The sequence below is a fragment of the Tenrec ecaudatus genome, chromosome 4 (genome assembly GCF_050624435.1).
Source record: "Tenrec ecaudatus isolate mTenEca1 chromosome 4, mTenEca1.hap1, whole genome shotgun sequence".
Taxonomy (NCBI): domain Eukaryota; kingdom Metazoa; phylum Chordata; class Mammalia; order Afrosoricida; family Tenrecidae; genus Tenrec; species Tenrec ecaudatus.
This window is the reverse complement of record NC_134533.1, coordinates 52,088,714-52,114,256: the sequence shown is the minus strand read 5'-3', so window position 1 is coordinate 52,114,256 and position 25,543 is coordinate 52,088,714. Positions and strand designations below refer to the sequence as shown.

At 50.0% G+C, this 25,543-nt stretch overlaps 1 protein-coding gene across 3 annotated transcripts in view; it reads right to left on the bottom strand.

Annotated features, from left to right (window-relative positions):
- PTPN5 (protein tyrosine phosphatase non-receptor type 5) overlaps positions 1 to 25,543 on the bottom strand; it is a 68,306-nt gene that overhangs the window by 25,008 nt on the left and 17,755 nt on the right. For 2 of the 3 annotated variants that reach the window (XM_075545983.1, XM_075545980.1), the window contains one exon: positions 16,715 to 16,790. In XM_075545983.1, coding sequence (XP_075402098.1) covers positions 16,715 to 16,739 — 25 coding nt within the window. In that variant the 5' untranslated portion in view covers positions 16,740 to 16,790. Of the gene's footprint in view, positions 1 to 16,714; positions 16,846 to 25,543 lie in introns of all 3 variants that reach the window. The other variant, XM_075545982.1, reaches the window with a different exon arrangement.

Here is a 25,543-nt window from a genome sequence, read left to right as displayed (position 1 = left end):
GCCACCGAATGCCTTACACGATCACCTCATGAAATCCTTAGAGCAAGCACACCAGACAGGGACAGTGTGGCTCTTATTTTACAGATGTTGCTACTGTCCTAGGAGGCCCTAGAGGCACAGTGGTTAAACTATTTGACTGCTAACGGAAAGGTTGGCCGTTCGAATCTACCTGCCACCCTCTAGGAGAGAGATGCAGCCCTTGGCTTCTGTAAAGGCTTACCTCCCGGAACCCCTCCAAGGCAGTTCTCCCCTGTCCAGCAGGGGGCGCTGCTGTGGAATAGACCTGAAGACAGTAGACTTCTTGGTTGGTTATGCTGTTAGCTGCTACCATGTTGAAGCAGAGCAACTCCATGCACGGCACAACGGAAGTCTGTCCAGTCCTGCACCATCTCCGAGGAGGTCGCGCTGCTAATAGCAAGGTCTGGGGTTGCAAGCCACAGCCACTCCATGGGAGAGACCTGAGCCCACTGCTCCTAGAAGGAGGGACAGTTTTGCCAGCCATGTACAGGGCATGACGAGTTGGAACTGATTTCACAGCAGACTCCTGTTTTGTCTTTTTATTTGCGTAATTTCCCCCATCACTCACTGATCCGACCTTCACGATCCATCAGGCTTCGTTGTTGATTTAAGGAAGTAAATGACCAGGCCTTTTCCACTAGTCTGCCTTCATCTGGAAGTTCCACGGAAACCTGTTTCACCACAGAACAACACTCATGTGTCTAATGACAGACTACACACGATAGGAGTCCAATCTAGGTCTAGATCCAACCATGGCCCGGAATCAAATCTGAATCCCCCACATGGACGGCAAGAATGGCAGACAGGCAAGGAGAAGAGATTACACCTCCACGGCTTCGTCCTTTTCCTGTGGGAGGAGTCGGCCTGGGAAGCTGTCCTATCTAGTCCAGTCCAGGACAGAGGTGAACAGAGGCCATTTCAGACAGAGGGCACGACCTTCTTCTCCTGTGTGGACACAGGAAAGTGGAATGGAGACCAAGAGGCTGCAAAGATGTCTGGGAGCGCAGGGTGTCCCATGCTTCATCTGGAGGGGGCGGGGCTGAGAGATCCTGCAGAGGTGGTCAGGAGGCAGCGATAGGACACGGCATGGTCTGGGAGGTCAAGTCCCAAGTCATGTGACCTGCCTCTAGGGCCTGACTCTGCCAGCTACGTCGCAGCTCCCTATCCTCACAGGCAGGTGGGCTACTGGGGAGGGTGGGCACAGACTTTGCCAGTTACTGCCTGTGGGGCCCTGGGCAAGGGACTACAGTTCTCTGAGCCCCAATCCCTCCTTTAGGAAATGGACATCTTAACACTTGCCTTGTAGAGTTTCTTTTATTATTATTATTTTAATGTTTTTGGTATTTTACTTACTTTTGGTGACAACGTATGGCCAAACAGGTCCATTCACAATTTTGACATGAACAGTTCAATACGGTTGACTGCAAATTTCATTGTGTTGCCGTTCTCACTGTCCCTATTCATATAGTTTCATCACCATGAATATGTAGGCTCTCTCGTTAGCAGTTCGAGGCTACCAGCAGCTCCTTGGAATGAAGTGGAGGCTTTCTACTCCTGTGAAGATTACAGTTTACAGCAGGGGCAGTCCTACTGTGCCCAACAGGCTCGCCATGAGTCACAAGCGACGTGATAGCAGTGCGTTTCAGTTCGGCTTTGAGCCCCTTAAGTTAGGGACCCCTAGTTGTGCTGTTGGGAAGGGCTCTTGGACCATTAATCTCAAGACTGGTGACTGAAATCCACCAGTTGCTCTCCATGGGGACAAGATAAGGCTACCTGATCTCATAGAGATAAGATGGCCTCAGAAACCCAGCTAGGGCCTATAGGAGATAGGACCGACTTGGTGGCAGTGTTGTCCCTCCTCTACCCCACCTTTCGCTTTCAAGTTCTCAGGCCCTATTGGATTTGGAGGACATCAAGAGGTACAACAATGCCAAGTCCTTAGCCTGGTGCCTGGCCCCCGGGGATGCTCACTAAGTGGCAGTCTGGGGTGGGGTGAAGGGGGAGGGCGAGGCAGTGGCAAGGACTTCTCTTTCATCCATCAAATGGCCCCCAGCAGCAGTAAGGCCCCCACAGGCAGGGGCTCTGGGGCTGCTGGCTGGCTCTGTGGTTGGAGTGCGCCTGACCTGGAGGTGGGAAAGGCAGGGCAGCTCCGTCTCTGTCAGTTCATTAAATCTGGAACAGCTAACAAGCTTTCAAAACAAAACGGAACTCAAGTACTCTTGGGCTGGGGCAAAATAAAATGGATCTCTGTGAAATTGCAAACAGCTTTGTTGCGACAAACAAAGGCTCAGTTCTTTGTGCTGCTGGAGGTCCAGCGGAGGCCCAGGAGTCTGAGGATGAAAAGAGTCAATGAAAGCCTGAGGGTGCAGCCCCCCTCCAGAGCTGCCCACGCTGAGAACTCAGAGAGCCCACGGCAGAGGCTCTGGGGCAAAGTGTGTGTGTGTGTGTGTGTGTGTGTGTGTGTGTGTGTGTGTGTCTGATGCAAATGTTCAGTGGAAGGGGCACACTTCCTCTTCTCGCCCAGGTTGCAGAGAGTAAGAGGTAGAACCAGGTTTGGCGCTCCTTTCTTTGACCCTCTGGCCCAGCTCTCTCTCTCTCATTCCATCAGCAGGAGTTTAACAGGGGTTGCCTGTGGATACAGAGCCCTGGTGGCACAGTGGTTGCAAGTTGGGCTGCTAACTGCAAGGTCAACAGTTCCAATCTACCTGTCACTCCATGGGAGAAAGACAAAGCTTTCTACTCCCATAAAGAGTTCTAGTCTTGGAACTCCACAGGGGCAGTTCTAACCTGTCCTATAGAGCCCTTTTGAGGAGGAATCGACTGGCTGGCAGGGGTTTGAACTTCTGAGAGCCTGTGGGTCTTTGTAAAGTCTGAGTCTGAAGCTCCGTGGGAGTGAAGGGCTGGTCCTGGCTTGTGATTCTTTGGCGGGTTCAAGGTGGCATCAAAAGTCAAGATACATGAGCAGGAGTGGCCCAAGGCTCACCGTGGGGTCACAGTTCAGGCAAGCTCCAGGCTCCTAGAGGCTGCCACTCTTCAGAGGCCCTTGGCAAGCAGGGCATTCCCACAATGCATGAAGGGTACGGGGTGGAGGGCGTGGGACTGCAGACTGCCTCTCCGTGGGCTGTGTGACCTTTAAGGGGCATCTTGCAAAGAGTGAGGCTAAGGGGTCTCTAAGGACCTTTCCAGTTCTAAAGACCTATTGCTCTAACTAAGCCTCTGCTTGGGCTTAATTCAATGGCTTCTTATTGTCTTTAAGATCAGTTCCACTCCCTGCAGGGCCAACAAGGAGGGTGGGTCAACAAGCAGGCTCTGGCACCTGCTTATCTCCCCAGCCTCCACCTACACCACCTTTCCCTTGTTCTCTCTGCTCCAGATTCTTCTTGAAGCCTTTGTGGGAGCCGGGTCTGGGAATTACAAAATTCTGGGAACCAGAGGCTCTGCTCCAGGCGGTACATCTCACATCTCACCCAGTCTGCTTATCTCCCCAGCCTCCTCCACCTACACCACCTTTCCCTTGTTCTCTCTGCTCCAGATTCTTCTTGAAGCCTTTGTGGGAACTGGGTCTGGGAATTACAAAATTCTGGGAACCAGAGGCTCTGCTCCAGGCGGTACATCTCACATCTCACCCAGTCCCTGAAATCTAGGTAAGGTGGTGTTCACCACCTGCAGGGGGGCGGGAGGTGGAGCCATCCTGGCAACAATCCTAGCTAGGACCGGTGTGGCAGATGCATGCCCTGGAGCGCAGGGTCAGGGTACGTACAGTACCTTGGCTGGATCTTAGAAACAGGGCCAAGGAGAACAAACGCTTGCAAGCGCAATGAGATCTAACACCACCCTATTTACGGAACCTAAAAATAAACCCAAGCAAAGCAGTGGCTGCGGAGTCAGTTCTGACTCATGGTGGCCCCACGTGTGCCGGAATAGAACTGTGCCACACAGAACGTTCAATGGCTACTGTTGGGGGAGTTGTGTGCCAGGTCTTTCTTCCCAGGTACCTTGTGCAGATTGGAATAAGGCCAACCTTTTGGTCAACAGACAAGCCCATTTATGGCTTGCACTCCTGGGGACCCCAGTTCATGGACACAAAACACCACCATCTCTTTTGGTATACAAAAACAAGAAGATACCCATGCGTTAAAATAGTTTTATCAGCATATAATTCACAGACAGCCATTGAGTCAATGCTGTGGGTCTCGGAGACTCTGTCTATGGGAGTAGAAAGCCTAGTCTTTGTGCTTCAGAGCTGCTGGCAGTTTCGAACTGCCAACCGTGCCAATCGCAGCCCAACTCGTAACGACAACACCACCGGGGCTCCTTTGTAATGCACGTACGTTCAAGCATTCAGTAGTTCAAGCATCTTAAGCAGAGTTGGATGATCATCACGGCAATCCACGTTGGAGCATTTTCTTCCATCCTCACTGTTGTTAGCTAGCCAGTTGACCCTCAGTCTCCCCGTGCCAGGCTCCTAGGTAACTACTAATCCAATGACTATGTCTTGGGATTTACCTAGCCGGGATTTCATATACAGAAAATCACCCCAAACCCAAACAGGAACTAATCACACAAACAAGCAACAACCACAACCCCCCCCCTCAAACAACGACAAAACAGAGGACAACCTTAATCAAAAAGAAAGCAGAAAAGAAAGGTTTAAAAACTGAACCTCAAAGTGGGTCAAAAGAGAGATCAAATGATAAGGTGTTATATTTTAGCCTCACTACATCTGAACATGGTGCTTGGCCAAGCAGCAGGGCAGCTTCAAAGAGGAAGACTTTCAACAAGATGGACTGGCACAGTGGCTGCATTGATGGACTCAAACATAAGAACAATTGTGAGGATGGCACAGGACCGGGCAGCGCTTCCTTCTATTGTTCATGGGGTCACTACAAGTTGGAACCGAGTTGAAGGCACCCAACAACAACAACAACAACATCTCCCATAATAGACTTTACACTGCCCTCAGTCTGACAGCAAGACTGTTCCCATCCCTGGACTGTGGCCAGAGGGGAGTTGATGGAGGTTTCATCCGTGTGGGGACCCCGAAAATGGATTTTGGGCTCCCACTGTCATCTATAGCCTTCTGCAAACTGGGTGCTCAGAATTTAAATTCTGGTCCCATTCTCTCCTTCAGATTTGGGTTTTATTATTTGCACTCCTTGGGTCACACAGGCTGGTGTGCTTAAGCTGATGCATATTGAACTCATCAAAATGGTCAGCCATGAGAGAAGAGGGATGCACATGGGGATGAAAAGGAAATAGATGCATCAAATCGCAGAGCAAAGTCAGGCTGAGAGGTGGGGCTAAGGGCAGAGGAGGAGTGTGCTTTCAACACCGGACTGCAATGTGCACAGTTTTGTCTTTGTTTAGGAAAATAGTATGCAGTGGGCAGTTTGGGGCAGGCCGTGAAGTGATTCATCCAAGATCCCAAGCTTGAAAACAGCATAACCCAGCTTCTGAATCCAATAAAAAAGCAAGCGCAAAAATAGCATGCAAGTAAGACTTTGTGGCTTACAAGAACCTAGTGATGGCCACCGTCTCACTGAATTATCACCGTACCATAAGAAGACTGCGTTCTTCTTACAGGGCAGTGGGCCAGTGTGAGGGGGTGAGAGAGGCAATCCCCATGCCTACTCCTTGAAACCCAGTGCCCAGGCAATACAAGGGCAAATACACTCACTACTGCTTTCAGGATATTCTAGGAATATATCCCTGTGTTTAGAGGGCCCGGCTTTGATCTTTTACCAGGCACGCCCCTCCCTGTGAGGGGTGAGGTGTCCACCGAGCCCAATACATCCCCACTTGGAACAAGTTCCTCCCTGTAGACAAGGGGTGGGGAACATCTGGCCCTCAGCTTATGTGTTGTTGTTCTTAGGTGCCAGTGAACTGGTTCCGACCCAGAGATCTTATGCATACCAGATTGAAACCCTGCCCGGTCCTGCGCCATCCTCACAATAGCTCCCATGCTTGAGCCCACTGTTGGAGCCACGGTGTCAATCTGTCTTCTTGAGGCCCTTTCTCTTTTTTTGCTGCCTCTCCACTTTACCAAACAGGATGTCCTTCACCAGGGACTGGTCTCTCCTGGCCATATGGCCAAAGTCTTGCCTTCCTGGCCTCCAAGGAGCACTTTAGCCTTACTTCTTCCAAGACAGACAGGTTTGTCTTTTTAGCAGTCCATGGTATTTTCAATATTTTTCACAAGGACCACAATTCAAATTTAATTCTTTGTTCAATGTTCAACTTTCACATGCACATGAAGCAACTGAAAATACCATGGCTTGGGTCAGGGCCACCTTAATCCTCAAAGCAACCTCCTTGCTTTTCAACACTCTACATGCAGCAGATTGACCTAACGCAGTATGTGTTTTGATCTCTTGACTGCTGCTTCCATGAACGTTGATTATGGATCCAAGCAAGACAAAATCCTTGACAACTTTAACCTTTTCTCCATTTATCAGGATGTTACAAACTGGTCTAATTGTGAATATTTTGGTCTTCCTTCATTGAGTTGTAGTCCATACTGAAGGCTGCAATCCTTGATTTTCATCAGCAAGTGTTTCAAGTCCTCCTCATTTTCAGCAAGGAAGTACACAGATTCAATAAATATGGTGAGAGGATCAAACTCTGACACACAGCTTTCCTGATTTTAAACAAAGCAGTAGCCCCTTGTTCTGGTCACACCATTGCCTCTTGATCCGTGTACAAGTTTTGCATGAACACAATGAAATGTTGTAGAATTCCCATTCTTCTCAAAGTGATCCATAGTTTGTTATGATCCACAAACTCTAATGCCTTGGCATAGTCAATAAAACACAAGTAAACATCTACATGGTCTTCTCTGCTTTCAGCCACAATCTATCTGACATTAGCAATGTCCCTTTTTGAATCCAGCCTGAACCTATGGCAGCTCCCTGTCAATGTACTGCTGCAACCATAGTTAGATAAGGTGCTAGTTACAAAATCTGGTGTCAGTTTGGGACTTGAAAGGATTAAGAGTGAATGGGTAGAGTCTACTCTGTCAATTGGGTGACAGCCAATGAGGCTGCTGTGTGGGCATGGCCTTCCCCCGAGGATTCTGGGAACTCCTGTATGTCCTCCTTGGAGGCAGGAGACTCTCTCTCTATGCTGACACCCTGGAAAGATGCTCTACTGACAAGACACATGGCACTATGCTGATAGACCCTGTGCCCTGAGAACTGGAAGAGCCACGTGGAGACCTCTGCCAGCGCTGAGATGCTTCTATCACCACTGATTCACAAGACTTTGCACCCACTGTCCTGTGATCATCCTGCATTTGGTGTCATTCCACCCTCTGACCTGTGATCTTCCTGAATTCTGAGTCTGAAGAGAACTTTATAGATTGATATCAGACATATGGGCTAATATCTGACTTATGTACTTGATCTGGACTGGGCTGGGATGTTTTCTCAATATTCAATTGCTCTTTACATAAACCTCTTTCTTATACCTATATGAGTGTCTATGAATTTGTTTCTCTAGTCTACCCGGACTAACACAGATGATCTTCAGCAAACTTTACTTGCATCTGTTATCAATGATATTGTTCTCTAATTTGAGCATTCTGTTGGGTCATCTTTCTTTGGAACAGGCACAAATATGGATCTCTTCCAGTGAGTTGCCCAACTAGCTGTCTTAGCAATTTCCTGGTACAGATGAGTGAGTGCTTCCAGTATTTCATCAGCTTGTGGAAACATTTCAATTGGTAAACTACCAATTGATGAAGGCTTATTTTTGGCGAATGCTTTCAGCACAGCCTGGACTTCCCTCAGCACTATTGGTTCTTGCTCACGTGCTACCCCCTGAAATGGTGGAATGTCTACTAGTTGTTTTTGTTACACCATGTATTTTCTCTCCCTTCTTTGGATGCTTCTTGCATTGTTCAATATTTTGCCCATAGCACCTTTCAATGTGGTAACTCAAGGCTTGAATTTTAACTTGAGTTCTTTTTTTTAATGGCAGTATATTTTAATAACCAAACTGTTTCTTGAATTATATATATATATATAGTTTTAAAATCATTTTATTGGGGGCTCGTACAATTCTTATCACAATCCATACATACATCCATTGTGTCGAGAACATATGTATATTTGTTGCCATCATCATTCTGAAAACATTTGCCTTCTACTTGAACTTGAGTTCTTTCTGTTTGAAATATGCTGAGTGTGTTCTTCCTTTTTGGCTTTCTAGCCTAGGTCATTTCACACTTCATTATAATATTTTACTTTGTCTTCTTGAGCTGCCCTTTGAAATGTTCTATTCAGCTCTTTGACCTTATTATTTTTGCATTTGATTTAGCTACTCTATGATTAAGAACAAGCTTCTGAGTGTCTTCTGACATCCACTTTGATCTTTTCTTTCCTGTTGTTTTATTGACCCTTTTCTTTCTTTATGAATGATGTTCTTGATGTCCTCCCACAGCTCTTCCGATGGTCTGTCATTAGCATTCAATGTGTCAAATCTGTTCTTGAGACTCAGGTGCGATAGACTCGAGGTGATGTTTTGGCCCTCTGGGACTGTTAATTTCCTTCAGTTTCACCCTGAACTTATGTATAAGCAATTGATGGTCTGTTCCATAATCTGCCTCTAGCCAGGTTTTAGCTGCTGATATTGAGTTTCTCTATAGTCTCTTCCCACATATATAGTCAATTTGGTTTCTGAGTATTCCTTCTAGAGAAGTCCATGTGTATAATTGCCTTTTGTGGTGTTGAGAAGAGGTATTTGCTATGAATAAGTTGCTGGTCTTGAAAATTCTATTACGAGACCTCTAGCTTCGTTTCTACCAGCATGACCACGTTTTCACACCACTGCTCCTTTCTTTCCATTTTCAACTTTTGCATTCCAATCACCAGTAATTATCAGTGCATCTTGATTGTATGTTTGTTCAATTTCAGACTGAAGGAGTTAGTAGAATTCTTAATAACCAGCTTTTGTGGGTGGTACATAAATATGAATAATAGTTGTACTGATTGGATTTCCTTGAAGGCAGATAGATATAATCCTATCACAGACAGCATTGCATTTCAAGATTGATTTTGCAATGTCTTTTTTTAAAAGTTCAACATACTTGCTTTTATTTTATTTTAAAATCATTTTATTGGGGGCCTCTTACAGCTCTTATAATATTCCATAGATCAATTGTATCAGGAATGTTTGTGCTCCTCTTTACGATGTTTTTTTTTGATAACAACACAAAGGCATTCCTTCTGATTGTGTCATTCCAAGCTTCGTAAATCATGAGATTTCTTGATTCAAAATGGCCATTACTAGTTCATTTCAGCTTTCTAATGTCTAGGCTATTGATGGTTATGCATATTTCTGCCTATTTCAATTTTTCCTAGATTCATACTTTGCACATTCCAAGTTCCAATCATTAGCAGATCTGTGCAGCTGTTTCTCCTTCTTGGAGTCAGGCTCCCTTGCAAATGAAGATCCCAAAGGCTCCACTCCCACAGGCTCTGCTCCACTCAGGTTACCATGGTCAACTCCATACCGAGAAGCAACACATACAGAGTGTCCTGTGACCTGAGGGACCCATCCTCCAGCACTACACCCGACAACGATCTGCTTCTACTGGCATCTGGGAATGTTCGGGACCTATGCCCATCAGGTCTTCAGTGGCTGGTTCCTTCTGCATTGTCTGTTCTTAGTCTGGAAGCTCCACTGAAGCCTGTTCATTTTGGGTGACCCTGCTGGCATTTGAAACACCAGTGACACAGTTTCCAGCATCACACAACCCACCGCAGCAGGTTAGACTGACAGACAAGTGGTTATGCCACAGAGTAACTAAAATGAAAATTAAAAAAAACAAAACAATATCACTGCCACAGAGTGGATGCCGATGCACAGGAACACTATAGGGCAGGGTTGAACTGCCCTTGTGAGTTTCTGAGACTTAACTGTTTCTAGGAGTAGAAAGCCCTGTCTTTCTCCCAAGGAGTGGCTTGGGATTTCAAACTGCTGACCTTGTGGATTGCAGGCCATTTGCCGCCAGGGCTCCTCAGGCCATATAAGGCCCTTGAAATCAGCAATCATCAATCCCAGCTAACATCACATGCCTCACCAAAGAAGCAATTCCAGCCACCACACAAGGAGTGACTTGATGTTAGAAACTATCCAAATGGCCCTTGGCAGAAAAAAGGGTTCCCTACTCCTTCGTTGGACCATATTCTGGGTGCCAGCGCCCACATGGGGCTCAGGGATGCATGCTGATGGGCCCTTGTGATGCTGGTCAGAGCCAGGGTGAAGAGAGAGCTGGTGGGCTGGGGTTTTCTTTATGCCCCATATTTTGTATAGAAATGAGAAATCTACATTTTAACCTGGCCTTTAAGTTAATTTCAAACCAAAGAGCCCCCACTGCCCTCTAGTCAACCCTACGGGACAGAACAGAACTGCTCTATGGGATTTCCAAGGTGGTAGTCTTTACAGAAGCCAACGGTCACATCTTCCTCCCATGGTGGGGTTGGTCTATCACTGAGGTTTCAGTTAGGAGAGCTTCACCACTGTGCCACTAGGGCTCCTTTAAAAACAAACAAACAAAACCCCAGCATGTTGTGATTTGGGTGAAAGCTTACAGAGAACATTGGTTTTCCATGTGACAACTTGTACACGTTTTGTGCTGTGACATCTGTGCCAATCCCATGTTGCACCGGGCTCTTCCTACTATCTTTCCATGTTGATCTCTCCCACCCGTGCCTCTCTCCTCTCCCACCCGTGCCTCCCTCCTCTCAAACCCATCCCTCTCTCCCGTCCCACCCATCTGTCTCTCCTCCACCTTCCTGCCTGCTGAGCGTTGTCTCTGCCCCTGTATGCGCCAACGGTGGGTTGTTCTAAAGACGGAGAACCTCCCCGTGTTTGGTTTACTGAACAAGCCTATTTATGGGATGGAAATTAAACCATGGAGGTGAGGCCTAAGGGTTCCAGGTCTAAAGGGTTCCACCAGTACCTACCAGACCAGGAAGCCTGCTTTTTTGAAAAATGATTTTGTGCTTTATTCCACATTTTTCTCCCACTCTCTCCAGGACCTATGATTGTGCTTCCTTTCTGCACAGCCAGTGGCGGGAGCCAGGTACCACCTAGTCCCAGGGCTGTGGAGGCTGTGGTTCATGCCACCCATCAGCCATGCAGACGAGCTGCTTCTTTGCATCTTTTCTTCTCTTCACTCTTCTTGCCCAACAGGGAGAGACCAGAAAGTGCACCTGAGATGGTCACTCACAGAAGCCTTTGAGACCCCAGTTGCTACTCACCAAAGTAGAGTAGAACATAGTTTTTTATGGGCTAAGGGTTCCTTTCTTAAACTCATGACAAAGGCGCATTTGTCACTAGAGAAGGACTAACCAAACTAACCTAGACTGACTGCCATAGACTGAATTTTGACTCACAGGGACCCTGGATAGGGGTTTTGAGGCTATCAATCTCTACAGGAGCAGATCACTTCATCTTTCTCCTGCAAAGCAGCTCATGGTTTTGAACCACTGACCTTGTAGTCAGCAGTCCAGTGCTTATCCACCTGTGCCACTAGGGCTCTGCAGAAGACAGACTTGTTTTATTCAACAGTCTTGATTATCTTGATTGCTATTTTTAACTGCTTAGACATTATCTATCTATATATTTAACTACTTAGACTGTGTGCGTGTGTTTAACTCCTACACATTAATAGGAGTGAGTCCATACTCAGCTAAGCTCAACATGGCAATAGCAAGAAATGCCAGAGCACCAAGGATTTCAACTACACAGGTGGAATACTGTCTGTAATAGAAGTGGGAGCAAAGAACAGGACATGGGATAGCAGCTAAGGGAAGGTGTAGGAGAGGGAGAAGCGAGGATGAGGAAGAATGTGAAAGCTTATCAAGAGGACGCTCTGGTGGATGAAAGAGGGCTCCAGATGACTCTCCCCCTCCTATCAAGAGGGGCATCTGTCTCGCTCCCCCTGAATCTCAGCTGGCCCTCTGATCAACTGGCCTTGATAAAGAAAAGGTGCAAAGTGACACTGTCATGTCTGCAACCGAGTGTCACAAGAGCCGAAGCTTCTGTTTTTGGCTCGGATAGAACACTCCTTGGAAACCAGCTGCCATGTAAGATTACCCCGAGAACATTGTGCTGTGAGGTAGCTCAAGTTAGGCACATGGGAGGAAGGTGAAGGGGGAGGATCACTGAGGTAAAGCTTTATTGGACCTTCTAGTCCAGCACAAGACTAGGTGAACGCAGCCGAATGAATGGCCCGGCTGGTGCCTCAGAAAACAGAAGAATCACCTCGTTAGCCCCATATGACCTTCAGAATCAGGAGCGAATAAAATAGCCTTGTTTTAAGCCCCTGCTATTTCGAGAGTTTGTAGGTAGTGTGATGGTTAAGGCCATGTGCTAATTTGGGGGGGAGGGGCTGTGACTCTTTATTGGCTTGGCATTGTGGGTAGTCTTCCTCCTTGAGCACTAGCATAATGTAATCATCTCCACAGTGAGAAGGGCTGTGAGTGGCCAATCAACGAAAGGGCGTGTCCTCAGGGGCATAGCCTGCTTCCAGTATCGGTGAGGCTCTAGCAGAGCTAGCTTGCTTTCTTGCTGGGTCTGGATCTTGCATCTGGTTCATCATCTTGCCCTCTGGTTTCTTTGGACTTGGGTCAGAGGCCAGCCCTATTGCCTGCCGATCATGGGACTCCTTAGCAGCCTGCCATCTTACCTTAGATTCATTCGTCTCTGCAGCTAACAATCTGCCATCTGACCTGTTGATCTTGGGTTTAATCAGCCCCTGCAGCTATATGAGACAGGAGAAACCTCCAGCCTGACATCTGACCCGTGGACTTGCCAGCTTCTCCAATTGCAGGGACCGTTTCCTTGAGCAATATCTCTCCACATACACGTATAATCTTCAATGGTGTTGCTGCTCTAGAAAACCTAACCTAAGACAGGGAGCAACAGATCACCAAGACAGTTGCTGAGACCCAAACAAAAGGAAATGAGCTCCAGTGGAAGAATGAGACACACACACACACACACACACACACACACACACACACACCCCTTGCTGAGAGCTGAGGTCACTAGTCATTGGGCCAGGGTAAAGAGAAAGGCGATAGTGCCTGTCTTAGGAATAAGATGGATGGACATCTCTCTGAAGGGCTCACGATCTTTGCAGAGGCAGGAGATCCGACCACCAGCTGGGCTCTCTTCTGGTTACGCGGCGTCTCTTTCTAGTGTCACCACACATCCTGGCAACTCCCTAAAGCTATCAAAATTCTCTCTAGTCAGATGCAGGGAAAAATGGATGTTGACCCCTTTGGCAACTTCAGCTTAACTTTGCAAGTAGATGACACCCTTGCTGTATCTGTGCTGGCTCGGTGAGTCCCCAGCCCTGCACAAGGTGTCATGACATAGTCACAAAGTGACCCAGTCCACTCTTCTGTCAAAGACTTGGCCTGGACTTGATGCTGAGCCTTGGGGTGGGGTGGTTGCATGACGATGGGAAAGCTTCTCCTTTCACACTCTGCGTCAAGGGGCAACCATCACCACAACCATTAGTACCATTTATTGTACACTCCTGATGACTAATTTGCATTCATTAACCCATTTAATCGTCACAAAATTCCTCTCAAGATCCTTGTATCCCACGATCTTCATTTTAGAGTAAAAAATTGGAGCTCAAAGCACTTAAGTAATTTCCCCGAGGTCATGCTGCTGGTCAGAGGCAGAGCTGGGATCTGATGCCAGGTCTGTCTGCTTCCCCACAGGATCCCGAGGCTTCTGCCTACACATACATCCTAATGTCTGAGAAGACGTAACTTCTACCACTGCTGACCAGTGGGGTGCTTGGATTGACCGATTTCTCTTCTCAATGCAATGTCTCCAGTTAGGGTCCTGTGCACATACACGTGATGGTTTGTTTTCCTTGATCTAGTCTGAAGACTAAAGTCAAGAGAACTCATGGTAACCACAGAGCACCCCAAACGCCTCAGACACAGAAACTGTTGGGTGTAGGTAGGCACAAGCAGTATCTCAGCAATGAGAAGCTGTCTGGTCTGTCTTCTCTCCATATGCGCCTCTGAGCTCCTGCACCTGCTCCCAAGCCGGTGTGTTCTAGTTCTAATCCTCAGCCTGAGGGTTCTGGAATGAGTTAGCAGGTGGGGGACAAGTCACTCTGATCTTTCAATTGCTTTGACAGCAGGTTCCTAAAGACACGAACTGGGACCACCTTCTCATCTTTCAGGTCACAGCTTAAAGGCTCTTTCTTCCAGGACGTCTTCACTGACCCCAAGGTAAGGCTACCTTCTTGTTACATTCATCTATAGTTCCTTGAGTTCCTCCAGCACCTGGATGCTGTCTCTCTTGGCTTTTGCTATCTCATGGGCACCTACCACGGTGTTGGCCACGAACTAGACGCGTGATAAGGATTTGTTGAATCAATAAAAAGGTTGGGCAGTTCACTGGCCTCTATTGATCTCTGGCCTAAGACCTAAACAGTGCCACACTGGGAACCACTTGGAAAGCTCTACCCTCACTCTCTCTGATAGGCAGTAACTGCTTCAGGAGGAGACTAGGCGTCCTCAATGCAGGTTTCCACTTTTCTTTCTACAATGACACGCAAGGCTTCTTGCCGAGACTGCGATCTTGTCCCTAGCCTCAGAGGAGAGGGTACTTTGTATCCAAAGGATGCACAGCCCTGCGCCTAGGACAGGGCCAGGGATTGCTTTAAAGGCACGGAGACGTACTGATGCCCCTAGTCCTCTCCGGGGCACTGCTCTTGCTTCCATTTTTATTCATGGAGGACTGGGAGCCCAGCCAGGCTAAGAGAAAACACACACACACACACACACACACACACACACACGTCCGCCACTCTCTGGGCTCCATACATCACGCACTAGTTTCCATGGCTTTCTTTCCAGCTAGTGGGGCCATCCGTGATGGTAGCATCATTTCTGAATTCTATGACTCACGTGTGAATCACCAAACTGTTGAATAGCTGAAAGGGACTTTTGACGTCATCTAGACCTCCCACCCATTGTGGAAATTTCCACTCCAAAGTATATCTAATTCTCCATCCCTTGAATGCCTCTCGTGATGGAATGTGGGCGTTTTTCTTCTTGAATTTCGAGTTCTGTGGCTGGACCACTTGTGGAGACAGGCTTTTCTTCAATGCCCATGTGTTGGCCATCCTCCAAGGCTACACAGAATGAACGTGCCCCCTTTAGAAGACAGCCCTTCAGGTATCCACAAGCAGCTTCCATATTCACGTGGAAAATAATTTTCTTCAAACAGATCACTTCTGCCCAGTGACTTCTCCTGTCTTGGGGTGTCTACCCTTGAACCTTCTCTGTACGCCTGCCAGAGGTGTCTCATAGGTGTTTTGAGCAATGGCACCCCCTACCGGAGAAAGGGGGTAACTGCACAAAGGCTTTGCTCATTTGGAGCCTGGAGATGCTATTTATTTGAAAGAATAGTCACTTTAGAATCACACCTAGGTGCCTTCAGTGTCCATCTGACAGAGCGACACACGAAAGGTCGTGCCAACGGTGTGGTTTTTGCCACACTACAGGTCTGGAACTGGAACTTCATAGAGTTTGAAAGACTGACTTTTTTTTTTTTTAAACAAAAAGCTTTGGAAGGATAGGTATTAAAAAAATGTATGCTAGTGGGTTTGTGTTTTTTTTTTGGGGGGGTATGTTTTCCTGTATGTGAAATCCAAGATAGGTAAATCTATAGAGACGGTAATTGGATCAATGGTTTCTTGGGGGGAGGTTTAACGGCAGGGGGTGTTGGGGGAAATGGCGAGCTAATTACAATGAATATAAGAAAGACGGAAACGTTCTAAAACTGCTGGGGGTAATGATCGTACAACTCTTCTTGATGTGACTGAATTAATGAACTGTGTGATGTGTGACTTAGACGCCCATACAACTGTTAAAAAGGCAGGCTGTCTTGTAGGGTTATGGCAAGTTTTCTTTTGGAAATGGTCTTTGCTTCCAGCAGGTCTACGATGCACATCTAAAAGACAGTGACGACGGCAAGGTCCACAAAACCCACCCGAGAATCATGAGCATGAAATCAGCTTCCTCTTTTCATGGCGTCCAAGAGTGGTCATTACACTGGTGTATCTGGCCTACAGCTGGCAGGTGCTGCCACCTCCTGGTAATGTCCCCATGGTGATGTCACTGCCCGTGGTCAGATGACCAGGCTCCCCACAGGTGTGGCCAACCAGATTCAGGTGGCCTGATTGTACCCTCCCAACCAGGTCACCCCCCATCACCGACCCCTTCCTTGGTTCAGGCCACATTCAGGGTCTCTCTGGGCTGTGCTTCTTCCTGATCTTACCTCTGGAGTTCCGTAGGCCCCTAATGCAGCATCGGTGAGTGGCCACGTCCCCACCAGCCCTGGACTCCCCAGCTCTCCCTCCATCTCTCCCTCCCCTGCCAGCACAGTCTTAGCTGCCTGCTTTTCCTTCGACGAGAGTCCAGGGAAACTCCAAATGTTAACAGGTCAGAACGACATCAAGGATTGAAAAACCAAATCCCCATGTAAATGCAGACCTACAGACTAGCTGAGTCACTCCTCTCTGATGCGTTCATCACTAACCAGCTTCACACTGGCCCCAGCCCCAGCCCCAGCGTGGGCGCTCTCCCTCCACACGGACAGCGCTTGGGGGGGGGGAGGAGGAGGGGGGCAGCTGGTCTCTGGGAAGACTCACCGGGCAGCCTCTCACTGCAGCACATGTCCGGGGCCCCTCCCTCGGAGTCATCAGCAGCGTGTTCTCTCTCTCACTCCTGCAGCAGGATGGGAAAGAGGAGATGATGCTGTTGAGCTGGAACCAGGCAAACCCTGAGCAGAGATGAAAAAACAAAACAAAAGCCTTTCTCTCCTGCATGCCGGGCCATTTTAAATAAGACCACCCCGTTAGTGAGACCTGAGGACGAAACCAACCTACCACGATGAGGTCAAGCTGTGGAGAGGGAACAGAATCCTGCAGGTGTCTCCCCTGCATGGGCACATCAGTAGCAGCGCCTCGGTACAACTATCAACCACCCACCACGACCGTCACCATCACCATCCCGGCTCCTAACGTCTGAAGCGCTGCACCAATGTAATCACACTCGATCCTCACCAGGAGCCTATGCCCGAGGGATCCGCAAGCACATTCAGAGAGAGACGGAGGGACTTGCTCAAGGTCACGCAGTCCATTAGGGTGGCAGTGGGTTGGAAGTGACAGTCCAATGGTGCGGCCTCCTGCTCTCACTCCTGTGTGGTCCCGCCCTGTGGTTACAGTGGGTTGAGCCCTAGAGGAGTGTGCAGATGGAGCTGAGGCACACACAGCCCTCTGCCCACCTCTCCAAGGTCTGCCAGGGCACAGTGCTGTTTGGGTTCCCCGTAAAAGCTCCCAAACAATGGGATGTGGCATGCAAAATTCCCCGGACATTCCTAGGCAAGTAGCTATAGGTTTATTTTGCACCCTCCTCCATGTTTTCTTGAAATTTAGAAACCTCTCTTTCTAATCTGGACACCTTACTGGAAGTGTCCATCTTTTCTCCCTTACCGAAAAAAACAAACAAAAAAAGGCTGTTGGAGACCAGCCAGACCCCATGAAGTGTCCTTCATGCAGACATCCTGAGAGCAATGCCAGCTCACGGAGCTTCCTTCCCTCCCCTCGGGATGGCTCAATATCCAGGCATGGACTCCGGGCCCATCTGCCCTTCGTGTCACTGACACCCGACTGCTCCAGGCTTGCATATACAGGAGGGGCGGGGCCAAAGCAAACCCTGTCCCCGTGTACAGTTGAAATGCAGACCTAGAGGGCCTGGAGCCTGCGGTTGCTGGCACTTAATCACAGTCACTGTAGTGCTTGACCTCCACGGGCCTCAGGGCTGCTCCTATATCACCTGTCCCGAGTCTTGATTGGGCACCATGTCCCTCAAGACCAGGAGAGGCCCTAGGATCCTTCCAATACACCCCTACACATTAGCTTATGACAGCTGGATGCGATTTTTGGTGTTGGTCATTCAAAGAACTTCTACGAAAGCCTCCCTCGCATCCTCCTCCCAAGGAGTCCAAGAGGCCTGCTGCCTCCCTCCTTGTCAGGCCTTCCCCTCTCAGTGGTCCTCGGGCCTGTCTCAGGCTCAGCTGTGGATTTTAAACAAGGGAGGGCAGGCGGGCTGAGGGACGGTGACCCCTCTCCCTCTGGACGTGTTCAGCTAACCATTGGAATTGCATGTTGTATTTTCCCCTCCCTCCGACGGATAGTCTTTAAGAATCTTGGCCCTTAGAAATCAGCTCTCCTGCAGTTTGTCCCTCAAGTCCCTCCTCCTTCTCTGTCCATCATCTCCATCTTCATCCAAGCCGACACAACCCAGCATCTGCTCAGCTTGGCCTCCACGATACGTATTTCCCACATATTGCCAGTGCATATAGTTACGTAGGTTATGCATTTTTTAACCTGAACAAAGGGATGAGGCAGCCTTGAGTCATAACTGACTCTTTAAATCCAACATTTATGATCTAACCTTCCTTTAAAAAACCCTTTACTGGGATCTGATTGAACTGAGGAGGAGCCCTGGAGGGGTGGTGGTCTCGAGCTGGGCTGTTCAGCACAAGGCCGGTAGGGCTAAGCCACAGCCTCTCTGCAGGAGAAAGAGGGCGTTTCTACTCCCCTCAGGGGCAGTTCTTCCTCGTCCGGATAAGGTTGTATTGCTATGAGTCAGAATCGACTTGATGGCAGCCAGTTTGGTTGAGTTTTATTGAGCTTAGGGGCAAGAAAAAACTTTCAGGACATAGCTCACTAGGTTGTGCGCAGCACCCCATAGGCAGGGTTTTCAGTGGGTGATTTCTCAGAAGTAGGTCACCCAGACTTATACCTCCAGCTCCCTGGTTCTCAGCCAAGCACACGCACCACGGGAGCGCCCAGAGTGGCACCGTCTAGCTCTACTGGATCCCACCAGCCTATCTCGTGTGACCTCTGTGTGCCAGCCTCCGGAGACGGACTCTTCACCACAGTGCCTTTGCATAGGCTTTCCTCGCTGCCCGCCGGCTCTACCTCCTGGTGGTTTTCATCCTAATCATGTGTAGCAGTTGGGCGTTTCTTTTTAATTCATGCCATTTTCTGATTGACATCTGCTCCACCGTGAGGGCATGGGCCTTCTTCAGAGCCTGGCTCCGTGACTGGCTCAACAAACACCTGGGGCCTATGTGAATGCCGTCCCGGCATGCTTGAGAAAACACCAGGCACCTCAAACACACCCTCTCCTGAGCTGCCCTGGGGACAGGTCTGTAAGTCACGCGGACCCCCCCCCCCCCTACAGTGATGGCCCGGAGCAGCCCCAGAATCATGCACATCCGGGAGGCCCAGGTTTTGGGAGGAAATGGAGGCCCAGCAAGAGGGCCTGACTTGCCTGAGGCTCACTCTGAGTTGGATATGGGGGTGGAGGACACATATCCCCAACGTGAGCTTTTTCTTTTTTTACCCTCAAGACCAATCTAGTTGGAGGGCAGCCCCTAAGGGGTGGCCCCTCAAGGGTGCAGAGTGGTAACCAAGGTCTTCAGAGCCCTCTGGAAGGGGATTCACGTGGGACTCACACCTGCTTTCACACCTTCAGCCGCCCAGGCCCAAACCCGTGTTCAGAATAGCTTACTGCTGCATGTACGCAGGGGGCTCTATAAATACGCTTCCTAGAAAATGACTAATTTCATAATCTGGAACGCAGAAAGAGTAGCACTTCTCAACTGCAGATGAGAACGAGCGAGCCCGAGCCCCATTCTCTGTCCTGTCGGCAAAGGTCACAGGCAACCCAGGCGACCCCCAAAGGCTGGGCTGTTCTGGGGAAAGCATGAATCCAATTTCGAGGGAGAAGAGCGGCCCCTCCAGCCTGAATGGAGAGGGAGTCCGGCTGTCTGGGCAGCGCCCTTCTCCCTCCCTCCTAAGGTCAGAAAAGCTACTTGCCAGGGGCGCACTGTGTACCTTCTCTCTCCCCGTCTCCACTCGTGTCCGCTAGGCAGCAGGCGTTGGAAACTGGCCTGTGACGACAGGCAGCAACTGCTGGACTGGCCACCCACTGCTGCTCTTAGAGCCAGAATACCCCAAAGGTGTAGGGGCTGGGGCATCATCCAGCCCATCTCTCATCCCCCTATGGAAACGAGAGAGCCCGGATCTTCCCCACGCCCCATATCTCCCAGCCTCGAGCCCCTCCCGTGAGGAAGGCAGCAGCCCAGAGCTGTCTCCAGAACAGCAGTAGCAAGCCAGCCTCTCCAGGCACAGCTGAGCCCACCCTCACTGGCCTCTCTGCTTGCCACTCCACTCGGGTGGCTCAGCTCAGCCTGCCATGAGACAGGAGGCAGGTGGAAGGGTTCTCTACCTGGAAGAAGGAAGGCTGTATGAACGAGAGGTCACAGGGGTGAGAACTTCCCTGGTGGGGCAGGCAGCGTGGACCAGGCACGGAGATCAGGGATGTGTGGGACACTGGCACCAAGGTCAGTTGACAGGCCAGTGGGCTGGGGAAGCAGATGGGACCTAGTGTCAGCAGAGGCATGTGAGCGAGGGTCAGGCATGGATGCCAGGGAGGGGCAGCCCTCTTCCACCTGGCTGTGAGGCTGCACTGGCCCCCACACCCCTGGCCTGGGCTGGGGAGGTATGCAAGAGACTAGCAGGGCCTCTTAGCAGCACATGGCGAAGAATGGACATCCGATCCAGTTGGGACCATCCGATCTTATCTCAAATTAGTAGAAAAAATTGGGTTGTGTGCAAACCATTTCCAGGTTTTCAAGCATCCTGCAATTCTGTTGGATTTAGTACAGTCCCAGTGTCACACAGCCTTCACCACTGTCTGGTCCCAGAGCACTCTCAGCAGCCCAGAGTGCCCACCCTGCCAGCCGACTGTTTGCCGGACCAAACCTGCCCATCTCCACTTCTGGTCCTCTGCTTAAGTAGCTCTCTCAGCTGGGAATGTCCATCACCTCTTTGGCCAGATAGGACTCATTTCTTTGAGTCTGGCTCACCCACCAGCGCATCAGCCAAGCAGAAGCCAGCTCTCATCTCTGGGCTCACGCTTCTCTTTGGCTCCAATGTTAGCTGGTTAGGCACCTGTACCCCCCACTGGGGTTTGAGCAACTTGAGAGCCACCTCTCAGTGCTCAGCACTGGTGTGGGTCCCTCCATGGAAATGGAGGGTGGTGGTGGCCCCTGGGAATCCAGGATGGGGGTTCTGAGGGCTTTGGAGGATAGACTCCGGGTAGGAATTTCCAGGCCTGGGAAGACCGACCTGCCAAGAAGAGGCTCAGAACATCACTCGGATTCTCATCAGTGTTGGTGTTGTCTAGGGAGGAAGACACGCCAACTCCATGGCAAACCAACCATCAGGCTGGCCATGGTCCACCAGTGGGTCATCTATATCAGCGCATGCACCCAGAGAGGGCTTGTCCTTCTCCGTGGCTGATTGCAGGGACCCACAGAGGTGGCACACTCTGTCACCTAGCTGGCCCCAAACTCACACCCAAAGGGTCTGAGACGTGCCCAGGACGTAGCCAAGACAGGAAGGACAGGTTGTCACCAATGATTGACAACGTATCTGGGTTACAATGAGTCATGCTTACCACTGTCTTCTCCCGCACACCCCCCCACCCGCCAAATATCGTATCATGAGTCATTCTCACATGCTGCAGACAAGGTGGCAGTACATGATTTGCTGATGTATCATTCTCAAAGACAGATACAGGCTAGCTCTATCAAGACACTGATAACAAAAGAGAAAACAGTAATGAAAACACAAGATCTCTGGTGGCGTAGTGGTTACGTGTTGGGCTCCTAACCACAAGATCGGTGGTTCAAAACCACCAGCTACACCTAGGGAGAAAGATGAGACTTTCTATTCCCGTAAAGAGTCACTGTCACAGAAATTCACAGGACCAGTTCTACACTGCCTAAAGGTCACAATGAGTTGGCATTGACTCGATGGCAATGAATAATGAAAAGGAAAAAAGAGAGAGTCAAATTATGTCCAAACTGCCATCTGGTGGGGTAGTTAGTTGTTGGAACAAAACCCCATCTCAAGTTGGGGACTACCTATATTCTCAGCAGAAAGCAAAGCAGGGATGTGAATGGAGAGAGGCGAGTTTCAGAATACTCAGATGGGGAAACTGAGGCCCTGAGAGGTTAGGGCCATGCACTACTGTGGACAGTTGTATCTCCAAGTTAGTAGGATTCTGGATTTCCCTAGGGAGTTTCCCTTTTCTTTCTCCCAACACCCTGAATGACACTTGTCACACGATGGTCCAACACCAAGCTCAGTTGCCTGTGATTTCTCTCATATTCCGGAGCCTTCTAAGAACTATCTTTCCGGCCTACATGATGTCTAGTCCGTTTTTGAGGCTGGCAGCGGAAGAGCCGGGACTGATGTGTGCAGCAAACTCATAGAGCAGAGAATCCGAGCCCAACACTCCCATACTGCTATTTTCATTCTGCCAAGCTGCCTGTCCTGCCTGCCCAGCTGTCCACTGTCCGGCCATCTGTCCCTGTGTCTGAGCAGACTGCAAACTCAAGAGTGTTCTGGATCCCAAACACTGGCTCTGAGTGTTCTCTGCCCAGATCCATGGTGGCTTCTTTTCCATACCTGCCCTGCTGGTGGGAGAAGGTGGCACGGGGATGGCAGAGACCCATGGGAAGGGAAGAGAAAAGGGTACTCAGAGGTCCAGCCTGCTGAGGGACTCAGGCAACAAGGAACCAAACCCAACCCACTGCTCTAGAGTTGGTGTTGATGCTGCGTGACCTTGTCCCACAGAGAAGAATGGCTGCCCAGCGTTTCCTAGGCTGTCGGCCTTTATGAAAACGGATGGCTATTTGAACTGCTGGGCTCACTGCTAGCAGCGGAGTGCGGCATCCCTGTACCACTAGCCCTCTTGCCGCATCTCCCCCGTGGCTAACCCAGGAGCTGGATTATTAGCTGGATTATTACTTTGTCCAACGCATGTTCACTGAGCACCTATTATGCGTAGGCCCTGGGTGTGAGGTTTGGGCATACCCAGTTAGCTCTCCCAGTGCAATGGGGTGTGGGTAAGGGAAGTGGAAACAGCAGGGCAGGCTACTTAGCATGTGGGAGAAGTGCAGGGACTCTTGAGGCCCCCATCCCAGTGCAGAAGTCAGGGGGTGGTCTCCCAGGACAGAATGCCGACGATGGGTTGGGGGCCTGAGTGGGACAGAGTTGTCCCAGGCAGGAGGGCAGGTGAGAGGGCTGGGGCTGGGAGGCGCAGCGGCACTTGCCAGGGATGGAGAGAAGTTCCACCTGGAAGGGAACCTGGGAAGGATGACCAGTGGAAGCTAGGATAATCTTCAGAGATGTTCCTATGTGGGGTCCCCCCACCCTGCCATGCATTTGCAGAGAAGCAAGGCAGGTTTCCTTTCCCCCAGGCTGGGTGGCAGGACCCATGGCAGATGTTACTAAAGGAAGCCGACCTTTGCGTCTTGCTCTTCAGGCCTAGGGAGAGGGCAGAGGCCTGCTGGTTGCAGGACTAGTGGATTCCAGGCAGCTACAGGACCTCCAGGGCAGAGCTCTACCTTCCTCATGCCGTGACCCTTTCATACAGTTCCTCATGTGGTGGTAACCCCCCAACCATAAAATTATTTTTGTTGCTACTTCATCATTGTCATTTTGCGACTGTTATGAATCAGGCAACCCCTGTGAAAGGGTTGTTTGACCCCCAAAGGGGTCATGACCCACAGGTTGAGAACCACTGCTCCAGGGGATGGTTTTGAGGTGCATGGACTGGGCTGTATCTTAGTCTCAGGGTGCCCACAGCCAGCAGGTCCTGAAGGTGCCCTGTTTGCTGTACTGGGCCGGTACCTGGAAATATGGTATGATGGTATGAGGGTGCACCTCATCATGATCACGAGTGAATTTCCTAGCAGCTGGAGCATTTGGGGAGTTCTGAATCTGATCTGGTTACTCTTAAGGAACACAATGAGCAATTCCTTCCAGAGGCTACATCAACGACGAAGCAGTCAACTAGTGCCAAATAGCTTCTTAGCCTGCAACTCGGGCCTGGAAGGCAGGCGAGCACTGACGGGTGGGTGAAGCAGTCCAGGGAAGAGCTGAAGTTCCTCCAGGAAGCTGTGCTTGGCATGGGTCTCTGCTCTGCTCCAGTCAAGCTGGGGGAGCCCTGGTGGCATAGGGCTGATAACCGTAAGGTCAGTGGTTCAAACCTACCAGCTGCTCCCTGAGGAGACAGATGAGGCTTTCTGCTCCTATAAAGTTTTTTAGCCATGGAAATCTCAGAGGAGCAGGTCTGCCCTGGGTTATGGGGTCACTGTGAGTCAGCATCAACTTGATGACAGTGGACTGAATTGAGCTGTGTGGCTTTGGGACTGTTCCTTTGTCATTTTAGGTCTACATTTTTCACATCTGTTAAGGAGAGGTGGGCAGTACTTCACACACACGGTGTGGGGAGGATTATTGGCAAATGAAGGAAGTCTGTGGGACCGCCTGTGCCATCATGGCACTTGGTAAACCCGGGATCCTTAGAGATTGTACAGCACCCAGTGGCGGCAGTGGAGAGGAATGAAGGCCAGGGAGGGGGAGATCAGTGAGCCTGTGGGCAATGAGCACCTTTCTAGAAAAGGGCTGGGCGCCTGCTTTGTGGAGGGTGAACACTATTGAGGGGTGGGAGGTGGGGGTGGAGGAGGAAGCCTCATCTGCGGAGCCTGTGCCCGTCCTTTGTGATGAAGGGAAGCCTTCGCCAGCCTGGAGGTGGCTGTGTTTGGGGCATGGTCTCACAGTGTGAGCTGACCCAAGAGCCCACATGAGCTAAATGTACCTGCCGGCCGGCCCCAGGAAGCACTGCTGCCTGATGCTCTGAGGTGATGCGGCTGGAGGGAGGAAAGCACCTTTTCCCTCCCAGATGCAGAGTCGAAGAGAGACGGGAAAAGCAGACTCGTGAAGCTTCTGTGCTGGTCGTGGTGGCTGGGGCAGTTACATCAGTGCAGCGACAAGTGCTATGTGTTCAGCAGGATCTAGTCCCAGGCCACTAGGTGACCTTGAGCTAGTCTTTCCTCTGCTCCCAGCATCAGCAGCTCCAAATGAATAAACCAAAGGGCCGATCCCCATTACTTCTAAAGACCCTTCCCTCAGTGACCAGGCTACTTCTGCACCATCAAGATTTCTGGCGGAGGATGATCATGTTGTAGGGAATGGACAGAGGGCACTCACAGAACCAGGGAAGTAAGCCTTGCCCAGCCCTGGGGTGTGGAGGGCAGAGCCGAGCTCAGTTGTGACAGGTCTGTCGCAGAGGGTCGTATCTGATTATCAACTGTCTGGTGGGTGTAAGGCCAAAGCATACGGAAGAGCAGGATCTCAGCGTTCAAGGGTCACCTGGATCCCCCTGTGCCTTCCAAAACCCTGAAAACACCCCATTCTGCTCCTTCACTCCACGCTCCCCTGCCCCTCCAGGCACACAGTTTAATTTACAAGGTACAAACTGGCAATCACAAACAGGCAGGTGTGATCACACCTCTTGTGGGAGTGTTTTGGATTCTCATTTCTCTCCCT